The sequence below is a fragment of the Hibiscus syriacus genome, unplaced genomic scaffold (assembly GCF_006381635.1).
Source record: "Hibiscus syriacus cultivar Baekdansim isolate YM2019G1 unplaced genomic scaffold, ASM638163v2 tig00110548_pilon, whole genome shotgun sequence".
Classification (NCBI taxonomy): Eukaryota; Viridiplantae; Streptophyta; class Magnoliopsida; order Malvales; family Malvaceae; genus Hibiscus; species Hibiscus syriacus.
Genome location: NW_024062775.1, coordinates 3,938,028 through 3,955,107, shown reverse-complemented (window position 1 = coordinate 3,955,107; position 17,080 = coordinate 3,938,028). Strand labels below are relative to the sequence as shown.

The 17,080-nt window shown below is 35.6% G+C and overlaps 3 protein-coding genes across 4 annotated transcripts; 1 reads left to right on the top strand and 2 right to left on the bottom strand.

The window, feature by feature from the left end:
* Positions 1 to 182: 182 nt before the first annotated feature.
* LOC120130792 (dof zinc finger protein DOF1.1-like) lies at positions 183 to 1,664 on the top strand. Its single transcript, XM_039147949.1, has one exon. The coding sequence runs from the start codon at positions 538 to 540 to the stop codon at positions 1,555 to 1,557; it is 1,020 nt and encodes a 339-aa protein (XP_039003880.1). The 5' UTR covers positions 183 to 537; the 3' UTR covers positions 1,558 to 1,664.
* A 1,178-nt stretch (positions 1,665 to 2,842) lies between these two features.
* LOC120130611 (L-ascorbate oxidase homolog) lies at positions 2,843 to 5,000 on the bottom strand. The gene is made up of 7 exons (XM_039147820.1): positions 4,854 to 5,000; positions 4,649 to 4,758; positions 4,287 to 4,557; positions 4,109 to 4,208; positions 3,678 to 4,023; positions 3,134 to 3,578; positions 2,843 to 3,037 (listed from the first exon to the last, which is right to left on the bottom strand). Exons 1-7 carry the CDS (start codon positions 4,998 to 5,000, stop codon positions 2,843 to 2,845), a joined length of 1,614 nt encoding a protein of 537 aa, XP_039003751.1.
* An 8,708-nt stretch (positions 5,001 to 13,708) lies between these two features.
* Positions 13,709 to 16,745, bottom strand: LOC120130465 (serine/threonine-protein kinase SAPK10-like). Of its 2 annotated transcripts, XM_039147695.1 has the most exons (9): positions 16,202 to 16,745; positions 15,851 to 15,925; positions 15,655 to 15,756; positions 15,507 to 15,560; positions 15,312 to 15,404; positions 15,089 to 15,181; positions 14,389 to 14,493; positions 14,197 to 14,295; positions 13,709 to 14,002 (listed from the first exon to the last, which is right to left on the bottom strand). In XM_039147695.1, exons 1-9 carry the CDS (start codon positions 16,376 to 16,378, stop codon positions 13,715 to 13,717), a joined length of 1,086 nt encoding a protein of 361 aa, XP_039003626.1. In that variant the 5' UTR covers positions 16,379 to 16,745; the 3' UTR covers positions 13,709 to 13,714. The 2 variants fall into 2 exon arrangements, with proteins under 2 accessions (XP_039003626.1, XP_039003625.1); XM_039147694.1 differs by having other exon boundaries at positions 15,312 to 15,560.
* Between the last annotated feature and the right edge of the window lie 335 nt (positions 16,746 to 17,080).

Here is a 17,080-nt window from a genome sequence, read left to right as displayed (position 1 = left end):
TTTTTAAATTAAGACAATATTGGGGTCATTTTCAAAGTACATTGTTTATATATATATTACTAGTGAAGAATAACATGAGAATCTAAGGGTAGACTAGGAAATGTAGGAGGAAAAAAGAAGCATTTCACCTGCCTCCAAAAACTGCAAATTAACAGTCAAATTCCTAACCCAAACGCCACTTGTTTTTTTTTTATATACGAGATAGAGATATACACTAAAATAATAAGCTCTACTTTATCTCTTTACCATGGATGGAATATATGTTATATTAAAGCATCCCAAAGCCCTACATTCTTATGCACCCAACAACAACAGAAAAGAAGAGCCAAAGCCAGCTAAACTGAAATCACCCAAGGCAAGTCATGTTTCAAATCTCTCCTCAAGGTCATGTATCATGCATAAGTTGAAGACAACAAAGCCTACTTTTTATCTTCTTTTTTCAAGCCACTAAAATTCAAAAGAAAAAGAAATACTTACCTGCTTCTGTGCTTTTCCTTTTGGTAGATCTATATACAAAGAGAAGGAATTTCCCAAAACATGATTCAAAAACTCCTAGGTGGCTCTTCCGGCTTTAATTTTGGAGGAGGTGGCAGAAAATTCTCCATCAATGGAACCATTCTGGATGGTACTATTGCTGCTACACTTACTTCTTCTCCATCATCATCACCTTCTCCTTCTTCCCTGACTTCTCCGTCGTCGACGACTACGAATAACTCCGCTGCTGCTTCGGCTGCAAAGTCGGACCAGAGCCAGAATTTGAGGTGTCCCAGATGTGATTCGTCCAACACCAAGTTTTGTTATTACAACAACTACAACCTCACTCAGCCCCGTCACTTTTGCAAGACTTGTCGTCGGTATTGGACCAAAGGGGGAGCTCTCAGGAACGTTCCTATTGGCGGTGGGTGTAGGAAGAACAAGAACAGTACTACTGTTTCGACGACGATGGGAAAATCAAGTGCTTCTAAGATGAAACCAGTAGTGTCTGATATTGGAAGATCTGGTCATGCAAACGGGTTCGATCATGAGATTCAATCGACTCCCAACCTTTGGGCTTCACCCCAGAGTTCTAATCTTCTAGCCTTATTGAGAACTACCCAAAACCCTAACCCCAACACTTTGTCTACTAATATCAAGGAAGAGATGAGCTTGGTTGGATCACATGTCATGAACGATCCAGCTGCGTTAAATGATCGAACCCTAGGCTTGGATCCTCTTAGCCACGTCCATTCTCTTGGACTTTGCAGCCCTTTGTGGAGAAACAATCAACACCAAGCTCAACTGCAACAACAGAACAATAATAATAATAGTAATTATGGATCGTTCCTACAAGGTGAAGTTCAAAACACAGGGATTCAAGAACTGTATCAGAGGCTCAAATCATCATCAAATTACTACTCTGATAGCACTGCAGTAGTTCTAAGCAATGTGAGTTCTTCTTCTTCATCTTCTTCATCAGTTTTGGAGTCGGCTCCAATTGCAGGTGGAGAATTGAGTTACTGGAATCCGCCATTTTCATCATGGTCCGATCTCCCAACACCTAATGGTGCATATCCGTAAAGAACCCTTTTCTTTCCCTTTGATCATTTTATCTCAGCTTTTTAATATGCTAATGTTGTTGCAGTGCCTTCTAGTATATGAATATATATGGCTGTATGGGTTTTCAATTCTTTGTTTTTTTTCCTTTTACTTTCTCTTTTAAGTGTGGTTTGAGGTGTGTTTAATTAACTTTTTTGAGTGTACCAAGGATGAAGAAGAAGTAAAAATGAATGGAAAAAATACTAGTTTTATTTTCAATGCTTCCTGTCCACATTGATTAAAAAGGTGACCTTCGACTGCAGGTATGAAAAGGATTTAACTTCAACTTAAGAGTTAAAACAACATGAAAGTTGCGATTTAGTTAAAACCTTAAACATGGCAATTACCTCGGCTAAATCAAAATCTTTTAGGGTTTTTTCTTTTCTGATGATTTGTCATAAACTATGAGAGAGACCGAGTGGTGGGTTGCATATGAAATTAAAGATTCTTTAAAGAACTTTTTTTTTTGTTTGTTAAAGCAGACAATGGGGAAAAGTTTTCGTAAACAACAATTTGATTCTCGCAGTGAAAGGAGGATTCCATTGCAGCCTTATGTATAAAAGCCTGGTGTCTGCTCCTAATTGCTTGTTTCTCTGGAGATTGGCCTGCAGTTTTTATTCCTTTTCACTGTCTCTTTTCTTTTTATATATAAATAAAGCGGATTTCAACCCTTTACTCTTTTTTCTCTATTTTTTAACATTTTATTCAATAATTTATAAGATAAAGCCTAACAAATCTGAGATTAAATCTAAATGTTTTCTTGGTTCTGTAAGCAACTGCGGCCAAAAAGAACATTGCAGTAATGAGTATGGCGAAGATGTGTACCAATCTTCTAGTTTGTGCAAATCACGCTACGATTGTTGATCATGATTGTTGTTCATTTTCATCATCATTCAATCCTTTATAGTATAGTGTTCTTTCTAGACTTTGCATTCATGGATGGAATCATATGCCATCTAAGATTGCAGCGGAATCAATTGAAATTTGAGTAGTTTTTCGGTGTATTTGAATGAGCTGTCCATTGACTGATCAATCCAACTTGTTTTTCAAGTAACATAGATAAACTGGAAAGGGTAAAATGTGCATTGTAATTACCAGGTAAACTAATCATAAAACTTCTTTTTTGAAGCCTAAACTCCCCCATCTTTCATCCTAACAGTCACATCCTCGTAACTGAGAGTGAAGGGAGGAAGAATCATAAAACTAGCTGAAGATAAAGATGAAGAAAACATGAAAATTACAGCAATGGCGCATTAATAATGATCGATTAACGTTTAGCCTTGCCGCAACGCAGTGCGTTCGGAGGAATGTCGGTCTCCGTATACAAGCTTTTCTCGTTGTTCCAAACTCTGAGGTACGTTTGCAAGCCTAGGAATCGGTCCGACCATATTTGTGACCTCAAGTTCCACATTCCTTTGTTGTCCATAGAAGCATAAACTGCAGTCCAGGAATTGGGATACACCTGCCAATGGTTTTCTAGCTAAGTCCATATGTTCGGTATTAAAGTTTGAAGCACCGAAATATTAGACATTTTGTTTAAATGAGCGTGAATTTTTACCTGAACAGTGTGTCTCGATATCGCATCAGCCAGATTGTAGCGTCTCCTCGAGTCGGTTGTCCACTTTCCGCCGCCGTACCCGATGACGAAGAAGCTCTCACCGTCGAGATGCCAAGATTGGATGGTGGGTTCAGTGTTTTGGAAAACAATCTCGATGAAGTCATGGAGGGTGAGTCCAAAGACAGATACACCCATGGCTGGTGGCCTTGAAGTAGGAAAATCCTTGATGTTGTTCAAGGTGAAAACACCAGGGATATTAAACCAATCCGCAAGCTTCAATGGAGTTGTAGGATCCACATAAGAGATCCCATTAACCGTGTACCGCAATTTTCCATTTATCTTGGCCTTTGCATTAGCCAAAACAAGTGTCCTCACAACCTTAATTGAACCATAGTGGAATGATCCTTGAGGATTAGGCCTAGCTGCATTTGCTGTCAAGTTCAATCTAAAACACCAAAATGAGTCAACGTTAGCTTATTGTATAGGATCCGCGATAATCAACAATATTCCCGAACGGATTGGCGCTTCGAGTTGGTTCAATTACCTTAAAGTCCTGGCTTGTTTCATGGACCAGTGAACGTGATAAGTCGGGCCAATAGGCAGCGGCAAAGAGGCACGAGTGTTGGAACCCTGATACCGAAGGATACCGGTAGTGGTGAGAATAGGCTTAGTGAAACGAGTTGAAGCCACGATGTAATAATCCTTAATAGCCCCACGTAAGGTGACCAAAACAGCTGCGGATTGACCCGGATGAATATCGAGGGACTCGTACGCCTCCTGCAAACTATGGCTTCCTTCAACTTCAACTAGAATCATTTTATGACCCTGGATCCTGAAGTTAATCGATGTCGATATACCGACATTCGAAATCCTAAACTTGTAAGTTTTCCCTGTAATCAACCATGAACCAAGCAAAAAACTCAACATAATCCATACAAAATCCTCTTGTTTAAAGACTAGGAAAGCCTTGATTACCTTTCTGACCAGTGAAAACTGAAGATCCATGGAGACCATTTATAAGAAGACCATCAGGCGAAGGAAGAGCCAAGCCTGAATTCAGCTTTTTCCTCAAGGCCTGTGAAAATGTAATTGTTTAAGAGTTGGATAGGAGCCATTACAGATCAAATGACTGAAAAGGAAAAAAAGGGTATACCTTGTCACCAGCTTTGTACCAATCACCAACAAGCAAAGTGAAATCTCCAGCAAATGCAGGGTAAGGGATTGAAATCACAGATCTTTGATTAATATTAAGAGCCCCAAAGCCACCAATGGCTCTGTGCATTGAAGTTGAAGGGTAATACATATAGGTTCCAATCTGATCCTTGAGCTGGAATTTGTATGTCCAGTTTGAGTGGGGAGGGATTGGACAATTGGTCCCAAGCACACCATCTTGCCATGAAGTCTTCCTTTGTTTAACTCCATGCCTAATTTCCAGTAACAAATTCTGGGTTATTAGCTTTGATCTTATAGCATAAACGACTCCAACAAACAAGTTGAGCCAAATCATAAACTAACCATGTAATGAGGAAGGGCTCATCTAATTGATTGATGACATTTACAATGATGTTGTCATTAGTGACAGCTTCAATTGGAGGTCCTGGAAATAGATTGTTAATGAGAATAACCTGCAAAATTGTAAAAAAAAAAAGTCTTTCAACGTTGTTCTTCAAAAAAATAAATAAAGAAGAAATAGGTGTTTATTAGTTGATGGAGAACAAACCCGTTGATTAACACCAAGAGGAGCCCGAGTTCCATACGTGACGAACCACGTATAGAATCTATATGGATCCTCTGCACCGGCAAAAAAGACAATGAAGCAAGCCAATATTCCAAGTAAAAATTGCAGGAAAATGGTCTGTTTGATCATTTTTAATTTGGATTTTTTCCCACTCTTTGTTTCCCTAAAGATTCAAACAAAAAGAGACTCGGTGGGGATGCGAAATACAAACAAGAACACAACTCATTGCCTTATATATATGCATTAAGATCATGCAAATGGAAGCATGGGCACGAAAATCCATGCATGCTGAAGCTGTTTTGCGGCGTACTTCATGCTAAACCTTGAGATCCCAGGAGTTTTTGCATCACTCAAGTTCAGCTCAAAATATTCCCAATAACTCCACAACTTGATTATACTTGAACTGGCGTAGAATTTCTTGAAAACAGCAGATCCATAACATGGATCAGTTCTTTATTATTATTATTATTATTATATTTTGGTTTGATTCTATATTTATTTTCTTTGTGGATCAATAATTAAGTAAGCGTTAAATTGGAAGGTCGGTTTTGGCCTAAAAGAAACGGGGAGGGCGAAGCCGAGTACGGATCATAATTAATTTTATGTAACGTATATAAATTAATTAAATTAATACTATATATTTAATGTGATAGTTTAGATATTTATGTAACATCAATTAATTAATTATATAAACAATAATCCATTTGTTTAATGAGATAAGACACTAGTTTTCTTAAATAAGATCAGCAATTTAAATCTTAATATTTATGAATAGAGTAAATTGAGTTAAAAGGATTGTCTCCATATTCGACCTATGCAATACCTGATATTAATTAATGAATCAATAAATCAAATATATATGATTATACTAAAAAAATAAATTAATCATTCATATATATATATATATATATATATATATATATAAACAAAATAATTAAAAAATAGAGATGATTATATGAAATAAATTTCAATTTATATTTTTAATTCCCCTGTAGTCCATAACTAAGTGAAATTTAATGTAAGTTATGGATCTCATCTGGAACACATTACACAGCACGTGCCTAAAAATTCCCACATGCTGCCTTCACTAACACTTCCGTTCAGTGATCGCCATACTTCATTAATGTACAACACTTGATTACCTTTTTACTATTATATCTTTTGGGTATAAAAAGGACTAAATTTTACAAAGTCAACTAGTGATTAAATGTGTTGATATTAGGTAATTAAGTGAATCTGGTTGATTTAAAATTTAATTAAGAGGATCAAATTGAACACCGACATGAAAAAAATGGATCCCAATGACAGATCTAGCAATACATTTAGGAGAAAATTGAATTCTCAGCATGTGCTTTACCCCATGGATCCATGTCCAATCTTTAGTACATTCTTTTCTCGGTGAACCACAACATTGATGAAGAAATTTAAAATTTATATTTTGTAAATCTCCAAAAGAAATGAATACAATATTTATCCCTGTAATTTCAAGAATATTCACTTATTCTTTTTTTTTAAAAAATTAATCACTAGTATCTGATCTATTGACCGACTAATCCAGATCGATTACTACAGAGGAGAGGATAACCCTCCCAACCCAATTTTCTCCATTCGCAAATGTCAGGATTCGAACCTCTTACCTTCCTTAACAGACATAGTGCATCCCACTAAACCAACTGGTTGTTGGTATATTCAATTATTCTTTGATATTTGAAGAATAACACATAAATTGTCACGACCTATACTTCTTAACTGAATTTTAAATAAAAATAATTTAAATATTATCTGATACACAAGTATATTTATTGTATAGCCGAAGGTTCTATTTAAGATTTAAGAATTTATATATATATTTTTTAAAAGTAAACAATGCATTAATCACCCGAAACTAGCATCAGTAACAAGGGCATTCAAAATACAAGTCGGATGATCATATTCAAAATAAAAGGGCAAAGCATTAAAGGAAACATGAGATACTAGTAAATGAGCTGCTCCATTCGCTTCTCGTCGTATAAAACGGACAGATATATGGGGGTGAGAATAAAGCATTTGACGCACTTCCATCAGGATGAAACGAAGGACTGATCGATCGGTGGCAGGATTCTTCAACTGACGAACCACATTCAAGCAGTCAGACTCAACAGATATATGGGGGAGAGCATCATGTGCTACTTGGTAACTCTCCAAAAGAGTTATTATTTTGGATCTTTTTACCTAGGTTGAGCTTGAACTTTAGCATCTTTAGGATCATTTTTATATATTTTTCATCATTTGCATCATGAGAGTGAGTTGGTGAAAGTTGGCTTGATTTTAATGTTTTATGCTAAAAACTGGTACGCTAACGTTATGGCATTACTTGAAGCCACAAGTGATGCTATGTTGTGATGTTGCATCCAATTGTTGAACAGAATCTGCAGCAACTGGACTCAACAGATAGTTATGAAACTTTCTGGATTCGGACAATTGTCCGATACAATTGTAAAATAACTAAAAAATATAGGAAAATCATATTTTTTTTTATATTGGAGGATCCTTTGACCTTTTAGGCTTATAAATAGGGTCTCCCTTCTCACTTTTTAAAGGAATTCATTCACATCCAATATTTCTCTCCATATTCAATCCACGATGGTAGCCTAACTTCATTGTTGGAGAGTGCACCAGCAGTAGTAGAGCAGTCGTGTAGCAGCAATGATTGATCGGGTTTCAACCTTACATACGTGTTATTGACTTGAGAAAGGAAATACATTTTACTAAAGTTGGATGATTAATTTTTCTTTTTTTATTTGGTACCAAACATAAGGTGTTCGGTGAATTGCTTGACTCATGGTTTTTTTTTAAAACTATATGTTTATGAGCTACATATTAACTGAATGTTTTTAGAAATAATTATGTCTTTATGTATGCTCATCTTGGTTGTGTTTAGATATAAAAATTATTGAAATTACATGGTACTATTGTCCCAACATTGGTGTTTATAAGAGTAAACAATTTCATATAGAGATATATGAAGCCAACTGTTATGTTTTGTTAACAATTTAATATGTGGCTTTAATGAGAATTAAATTCATTAGGTTAAGTGTTAATTGATGCATAACTCATAAATGTATTGCTATAGTATAGCCATTTTGTTAGCAGCCAAGTAAAACAACATCGTAGGTCCATCAGTCTAATTGTTTTATTGTTTGTTGTCGCATTCTCCTACTTTTATTATCTTGATTTCTTTATTTTGCTATTTGTTTGTTAATTACCAAATCAATCATTCTCCTACAGTTATCTCTTTTGCAACATGTTTTGCCCATATGGGATTCGACACTCGTAGCTCTTTTGAGCTACCACTTTATTACTTGAACGATACATATGCTTGTGTAATTGCTATAACATATTACCTACATCAAGTTTTTGGAGTCGTTACAGGGGATCATCGATTTTGCATTAGAGTTAATTTACTTATTTTTTTTCTTTTCTTTTTGTAGTTACTATATCATCTTTATTAGTTTTTGTTGGTTTATGACCCGTAGTGACAATGAACTAGAGCCTTCTGATCCGGAGATAGAACGAACATTTCATCGTCTTCGAAGATAAGTTGTTAGAAATTGAGCAAATATAAATGTTGGAAATAGTAATAATGTTCTACCTCCGCTACAACATGAAAATGACGAAGAAATACCAGTTGGAGATGGAATCAACCAACAATAATATTATAACCATGATGACCGCAATCAGCCTATTCGAGAGCACGTGGTGCCAACACTCGGTGATTTACATCTTGGCATTGTGCGACTAGCAATCATGCTACCAATTTTGAGCTGAAATCGGTGATGTTTCAAATTCTACAATCCATAGAGTAATATAGTAGTTCATTTATCGAAAATCCTTGAGCACATCTCTGAGCATTTGTGGAAGTTTGTGATTCATTGTTTAACAAGGAGTTCTTGAAGAAGTATTAAAGTTGAAGTTGTTCCCTTATTCATTGCGAGATAAAGCTAGAGCATGGTTGAATTCGATGCCACCTAGTGCTATAGCATTTTGAAACGAGCTAGCATAAAAGTTTTTATTACGATTTAATCCACCAAATATGAATGCAAAGCTGTGAAATAACTTGACATCTTTTAAGCAATTAGAAGATGACAATTTATATGAGGAATTAGAGATATTCAAAGACTTGTTGCGTAAATGTTCAATGCATAGATTCCCAAATTGGACACAAATTGAAATGTTCTACAATGGGTTGAACATGCAAACTCGTATGATAGTGGATGCTTATGCCTATAGAGCATTACTAGATAAGACGTACAATGAGGCTTATGATATTCTTGAGAGAATATCCAATAATAGTTACCAATACCCCAATACGATGAACAAGTTTGGCAGAAACAATGTTGCAGTAGCGTATTTTGACGTTTTGAATTTCATGGAATCTCAAATCTCAACATTAACAAATATAGTCAAAAAACTACAAAAGCCAGGGGGATTTATGTGTTAAAAGCCATATCTAGTCTTATTTTTATTGTAGAGATAATCACAATTATGAGGAGCACTCTCAAAACCCCAAATTCATCTTCTATATAAAAAATTATAATAGTAATGACAATTCCTATGGAAACACTTAAAATACTAATTATCGCAACCATCCCAATTTATCTTGGAGAAGTCAAAATGTTGCCAATCCTCGGCAACAACATTACAATCAACATCCATTAATGCCACAACCTCAGTTACAATAATAGGCCATACAACTACAACAAAGGCAGAATTATCAAGGACAATCTTCAACATAAACCACCAATCTTACATCTCTCAAAGCCTTAATGAAGGAGTACATGACGAATCTATCAACATCATTAATGCAATGAGAATTGCAAGGCTATTACTACTCGAAGTGGTCTCCATATTAAGAAACATGTTAAAGATACCAAGAAGATAATTAATGAAGGGGTTACAAAGCATGACAAGGGAAAGAGCATGGAAGTCGATCTTGAAATGCCCACTGTTGATGTTACATTAAGAGAAGTAGGACAATGTAGTAATTCTAGATCATTGCCAGCATCAATGATTGTCACACTGCCAGATGTCTCTCTACTACCAATGCCACAACAACCATAAATAAGGATGCCTTCACCATTCCCTCAATGATTTAAGAAGACTAAAGAGGATAAAAAATTTAAGACATTTATTGATGTACTTCGATAATTGACAATCAATATTATGTTTATTGACATTGAAATAAAATCCAAACTACATTAAGTGCATGCGAGAAGTTTTTTCAAAGAAAAAAAGACTTAGGGAATTTGAAACTGTTGCACTTACCGAGGGATATAATGCTATGGCCATAAGTCGATTACTACTTAAGTTTAAAGATCAAGGGAGTTTTACTATTACTTACATTATTAATGATAAATTTTTAGGAAAAGCTTTATATGACTCGGTGCTAGCAATCTAATGTCATTGTCAATTTTTGGGAAGTTTGGAAGTGGATAAACAAGAGTTACCACCTTCACTTTGCAACTTATTGATTGATCCATCGTGCATCCTAGTGGCATCGTAGAGAATATGCTAGTTTGAGTAGACAAGTTCATATTTCCCATAGACTTCATCATTTTAGATTACTAAGCTGACAAAGATGTTCCCATCATACTTGGTCGACCACTCCTTACCACCAGCTGAGCTTTGATTAATGTGGAAAAAGGAAAACTTACTATGTATTTGAATGACGAACACATTAATTTTAATGTCTTGAATAATGTTTCATATATTAATAATAATGTTGAATGTTATTCAATTGATGTTATTGATGTGTTCACGCATGAGAATTGGAATTAATTCCACAACATGCATGATTCTATCAGCACTGCAGCGATAATTGAAGAAATAGTTAAGGATGAGGAAGTTGAGTGCAAGTATATGCAACACTTTGAGTCATTAGAACTCCCTGATTAGCCTATTCATGCTTTGAAAACCTCAATTTAAGAGCCACCCATATTGGAATTAAAACTTTTGCCCGAACATTTGTAGTATGTGTACCTTGGGGACAATGTTATTTTGTCGGTCATCATTGTAGCAAAGCTTGAAGCATCACATGAAGATAAGCTAATTGTTGTTCTGAAGTAGTACAAGAGAGCAATTACTTGGAGCATCGCTAATATTAAAAGCATTAGTCCAGCATTTTGTATGCACAAAATCTTGCTGGAAGATCCTAACATCAGTTTAATCCCAACATTTTTTTGCTGTCTTATTGGCTCACATCTTGAAATTACAAAATAGTTAAGACATTGATCAAATCTCCATCTTTTTCTAATAAATAAAATATAAATTTGTCATGCATTCAAGATTCCGGTTTGAGCTTGAGTTTGTGTTTCAATCCAGCTAAGTCTAAGTATATTTTGAGTTCAATTTTTTTGAGCTCGGCTCGAGCTTTAATTAATTTCTTATTTCCATTTGATCTTGAAAACTATAAGCTCGCGAAGCTTGATAATTTTTAAGCTCGTGAATTTTTCTAATCGAATCGAAAATAATTTTAAACTTTTCAAATCAAATCAAACTCAACGATACTCGAACTCAATAGTGGAGAATTGCATCCGTAAATAGTAGTGAATTAAATCTGATCATGAAAGAAGTTGTTTGAAAGGAGAATATAAAATGGTTGGATGCTGAAGTCATATACCCTATCTCGGACAATAATTGGGTTAGCCCTGTGCAGTATGTCCCAAAGAAAGGTGACATTACGATGGTTACAAATGAAAAAAATGAATTGGTGCCAACAAGGACCACTATTGGATAGATAATCTATATGGACTATATAAAGCTCAACAAATCTAAAAGGAAAGATCATTTCTCGTTGCCATTTATAGATCAAATATTGGATCGTCACACTAGTAAAGCTTTCTATTGTTTTCTTATATGGGTATAGTGGCAATAACCAAATAGCCATAGCACCTGAAGATGATAAGAAAACTACTTTCATTTACCCTTATGGTATTTTTTTTCTTTTCGACGAATGACATTCAACTTGTACAATGCTCTAGAACCATTCCAACATTGCATGATGGTGATATTCTCCTATATGATTGAAGACTACCTAAAGGTATTCATGGATGACTTTTTTGTTTTGGGGAAAGATTCTAATCAATGCTTAGTCAACTTGGCCATTTTATTGAAAAGATATGAAGAAACCAATTTGGTTTTAAATTGAGAGAAATGTCATTTCATGGTGACCGAGGGTATAGTGCTAAGGCATCATATCTTTAGCTATGTCATTGAAGTAGACAAGGCTAAAGTTGAAGTTATTGAAAATTTGTCACCTCCCACCAATGTGAAATGAGTTCGAAGTTTCTTAGAACATGTTAGCTTTTATCGAAGATTCATCAAGGATTTTTACCAGATTGTTAGACCACTATGCTCATTGTTGGAGCACAATAGGAAATTTGTGGTTGGTGATAAAGTGTTAAGATCCTTTGAAATAATCAAGCTAAAATTGGTTATTGCTCCTATAGTTGTAGCTCCGAATTTGAATTTCCATTTGAGCTTATGTGTGATGTTAGTGACCAAGTTGTTGGAGTAGTGCTGGAGCAAAGAAAAAAAAGTTTTTCATGCTATACATAATACCAGTCAAACATTGAATGTTGCCCAACTTAACTACACAACATTTAGAAGGAATTATTAGTCGTGGTGTTCTCCTTTGATAAGTTCTTATCTTATTTAGTTGGAAATAAGATTATTGTTTATATTAATCATTCTGCTTTGAAGCATTTCTTTGTAAAGAATGATACTAAGTCGTGACTAATGAGATGTGTGTTGTTACTTTAAGAATTTGACATCGAAGTTAGGAACAAGATGGGATCCGAGAATCAAGTGGTTGATCATTTATCATGATTGGAAGCTGGAAATGATGATGGAAAACTACTAGCAATTATGGATACTTTTCCCGATGAGAGGTTGCTTGTTGTTGAAGTTTTGCCTAGGTATGTGAATTTTGTTGATTATTTGGTAAGCATAATGCTCCCACATGATCTTAATTACCAAGGTAGAAAAAAATTCATGACAGATGTTCGTGAATACCATTGGGAGGAATCATACTGTTCAAGCAATGCAATAATCAAATTTTGAGAAGATGAGTCCCTGAATGTGAGCATCAAAACATTTTATATCATTGCCATAACGCTCTCTATGGAGGTCATTTTGGAGGAATGCACACTAAAATAAAAGTTATGCAATGTGGCTAATACTAGACATCGTTGTTTAACGATGCCAATGATTTTATCAAGCAATGTGACTGATGCCAACAAACAAGCAACATTTCTCGTCGCAACGAAATGCTAATGCAACCTATTTTAGAGATTGAACTCTTTGATGTGAGGGGGCTATATTTCATGGGACCATATCCTTCATGTTGAAACCTTTTTATCTTGATAGTTGTGGACTACATTTCAAAATGGGTGGAAGTTGTAGTATTGCCTACCAACAATGCTAAGGCAGTGCTAAGGTTTCTCCACAAATACATTTTCACTTGTTTTTGGAACTCCCCGAACATTTATCAGCGATGAAGGTTTTCAATTCATTGATACATAAATTGCTAGATCAAATTGTTGCATTATACAATCCGTAGACTTACGGCCAAGCTAAAAATTTCTAATCATGAGATCAAACAAATTCTCAAAAAGGTTGTTAATCATTCTCGAAAAGACTAGTCTCTACATCTTGAGGACACATTATGGGCCTATAGGACAACATATAAAACTCCACTAGGCATGCATCCTTATCTATGGCAAAGCTCGACATTTACACAGCTTAAGATTGCCCAAGAACAACTGCACCACTGCAGGGAAGCTGTCTTTTTTTTTTCTTCCACGTTACATCGCGTAGACTATCTCCCCGCTGCTATCAACATCAAGTTCAGATTCAGAATCGAGGTCATCCATGTCTTCGTCATCAAGGGGGTCAAGCACGTAATGGTTTAGGCTTGGGGCTCCAGCAGCTGGGATGGTGGCCTCGGCAATAATCTGCATAATCGTGTCTGTGCTCTGCATAGGTTGCTCGGGCTCATCAAAATGGCTAACCATTGTGTGTTCGTCCATCAGGTCAGCAGGAAGATTCTTCAAGAACCACTTGTGGTTTCTAATTTCTGGAATTGTGATTCTCTGTTACACAAATCCATAATCAGATTGGCTTAATCGCTTACGAATCACCATAGTTTTCAAAATTTACCACAAAAAGCAAAAAAAACGCCACTCCTCGTTTCCCTTCTTCGATGTTCATGTACCAAGATAAAAAGTTAGCTTCGAGAAATTGAAGAATAATTTACAAAATGTAGAAACAAGCAGAAATTACTCACAGCTGTAGGATCTGCAACAAATATCCTTGAAATCAGGTGTCGACACTCAGATGATACTTGGACAAAATCAGGAATGGCATACTGGACACCAAGGATTCTCTGCACCAAAAAAATAAAATAAATGAGCAAACAGATTCATTTTCGGGAAATGAAAAAAAATGACTGATGAAATAACAAGATCGGACAACATACTTGTATTGTCATCCGAAAGTCTCTTGGCTCATCAGGATCCTCAAAAGGGTAGTCCCCAACCAGCATTACATACAAGGTAACACCGCATGACCATACATCTGCAATCTGATATCGCACAACAAAGTCATTATCTCATTTTTACTAAGTTCATATTCTAACATAAATGCACAGAAAAGTATGACTCACTTGGACAAAAGACAACCAGAGAGTTGGGTGACGCTAACTCTGGTGTTTTTATGTGCCTTTGAGTATCAATAATTAAACTATTGTTCAAGGCTTGATGCCCGGTACAAAAGAAAAATTAAAACGTCTATAAAGAAAAGTGCAACCAAAAGTCCCATTCCTATTCAACAAGAAATAAAAGAGTGAATAAACTTTTATATGGGGTACACTCTCCTGTTGAAGCTGGCCATATTACATGGTTTACCATTTACGAATCCTAGTTACGGACTGACTACAAGGCAGAGGATCAGTTATATTCAGCATCTTTTGCAACTGTCATCTCAAACAGCGTATGAATACTAAACTAAAGTTTAGATCAGCTAAAGGTGAAAGCCATCAATTCGATTACATTTTCACCCCAAATACAATCAGAAAGCAATGAACGGCCCATTGAACATATACCCTTTAAGTCTTAACCAGAGTTGGGTCCATATTGTAAACCGACATTCTAATCAATTTGAAAGTCTCATAGATATACCTTGCCATCGTATTCTTTCTTTAGGAGTACTTCAGGAGCAATGTATGCAGGAGTGCCGACGGTGGATTTTGGTTGCGAATGAAGAACTGATGACTGAAAAGAACAACCACAAGTAAACACATAAACACAATAATTAGAAAACCAAAAGGAACACGTTTCACAAAATAGAAAGTATAAGCCTTAACCACGCCAAAATGAGGGATAACAACACAGGTATATATACCTTGGAATACCCAAAATCACAAATCTTAAGCCGTGGAGCGGGACTTCCATCTAACAAAGTGTTTTCCAACTTCAAATCGCGGTGACATACATGCTTCATTAAGTAAAACAAACCAAATCGATGAGCAAAATAATCTATCAGACTAGATACCATATAATTCAACATATTTCTAAAAAATGGATAAATTATACCTACCATCTCGTGGCAATAACTAACACCGGATATAAGCTGTTGGAAGAAGAACCGAGCCTGCACCGAAACAATAGATATACAGAAATTAAAACAAAAACACACACAAATGAAAGGGCGCAGGAAAATGAATGCAAAACATAGGAAAATAAACCTCATCCTCGTTGAACCGACTGGCAGCACAAATTCGCTTGAAAAGCTCTCCTCCAGATGCATACTCCATAACGATGGCAAGATGTGTAGGTGTTAAAATAACCTAAATTATTAATGTCCACAGTCAGTTAATCAAAACATTACCTTAATTTTTCAATATTTATATAATAGTAAAATGAGTTAAGTATTAACATTACCTCTTTAAATCTGACAATATTGGGATGCCTCAATGATCTATGATTAATAATTTCTCTTTGAACATTTTCATCAATCTGTAAAACAGCAAGGTAGCACAAATTTAATGCCCAAATTATTTTCTAAAAGTTAGTTAAGTAGTTGAGAAAACAAAGAAGTCGGTCCTTATGTGTTACTATCTTTTGGAATAATAAGTAATTACTATACTAACAAACAAACATCAAATAAAACATTTCCGAAATTAACAAAATTAACATCCAATTTATCCAAACGAATATATTTCCAAAAATAAACCAAATCAACAACAACCAAAAAAAGGAAAGAGATCGCTGTTTATGAATTAAGAAGCTAACCTTATCGCCTCTCTCGATGTACTTGACAGCGACGAGCTCTTTACTAACCTTATCTCGCATAAGCCGAGCGACTCCGAAATTACCCGATCCGATGTCCCTAACGAAATCGTACCGGTCACTATCGTGCATAATCGGCATATCCATAGCCGGGCCGACCGTCAAGTCTGCTCGATCCATTTTTTTTTGCTATCTTTTTCGGTTTCCGATTCTACCCCTTCAAAGAAAGAAGTAACTCACCGCCACATCACCGAACTCAGCTGTTTCGTAAGCGAATCATTGAGTTAAAAGGAGCAGGTTTATAATAAAAAGAACAAGGAAAGCTTATTAGTTTGATCGGCGACTAATAGTGGTTCAGCAACAGTTGAGGGAGGAGGGAGAAGGACCTTTTGGGAAGAGGAAGAGATGAGTCCAAGGAAATATCCGGTAGAAAAGCTAAGGGAGGATAAGAGAAGCACGGCGTCGTTTGGAGGTTGTTGCGTGGTGGGTAACCAATAGGATTGGCTGCTTTTTATGATTGTCTTATTATTTCTGGATTAATTTTACACCTTTTTTTATTCAGAATTTGTCGAATTAGAAAATTGAATGACTTAAATGTCCTTTTGTTTGGATAATATTTTAAAGCGCAGCGAGTCACGTGATTTTATGACAATTTTATTCGGTATTATGCTGTCTTTTATCTGTAAAATTTGATCGGACGGTTTTGGCTTTATCATTGTCCGTATCAACAGCAACCATAACATTTTTCATGATTATCCTTTTGCCTTTTGTTTTTTTTTCTTTCTAGAAACTGCTACCTTTTAAGTTCAAAATAAATAAAATAGACGATTTTATTTTTATTTTGTTTTCTAGTAATTGATGTCTATAAAAAGTATTTCTAAA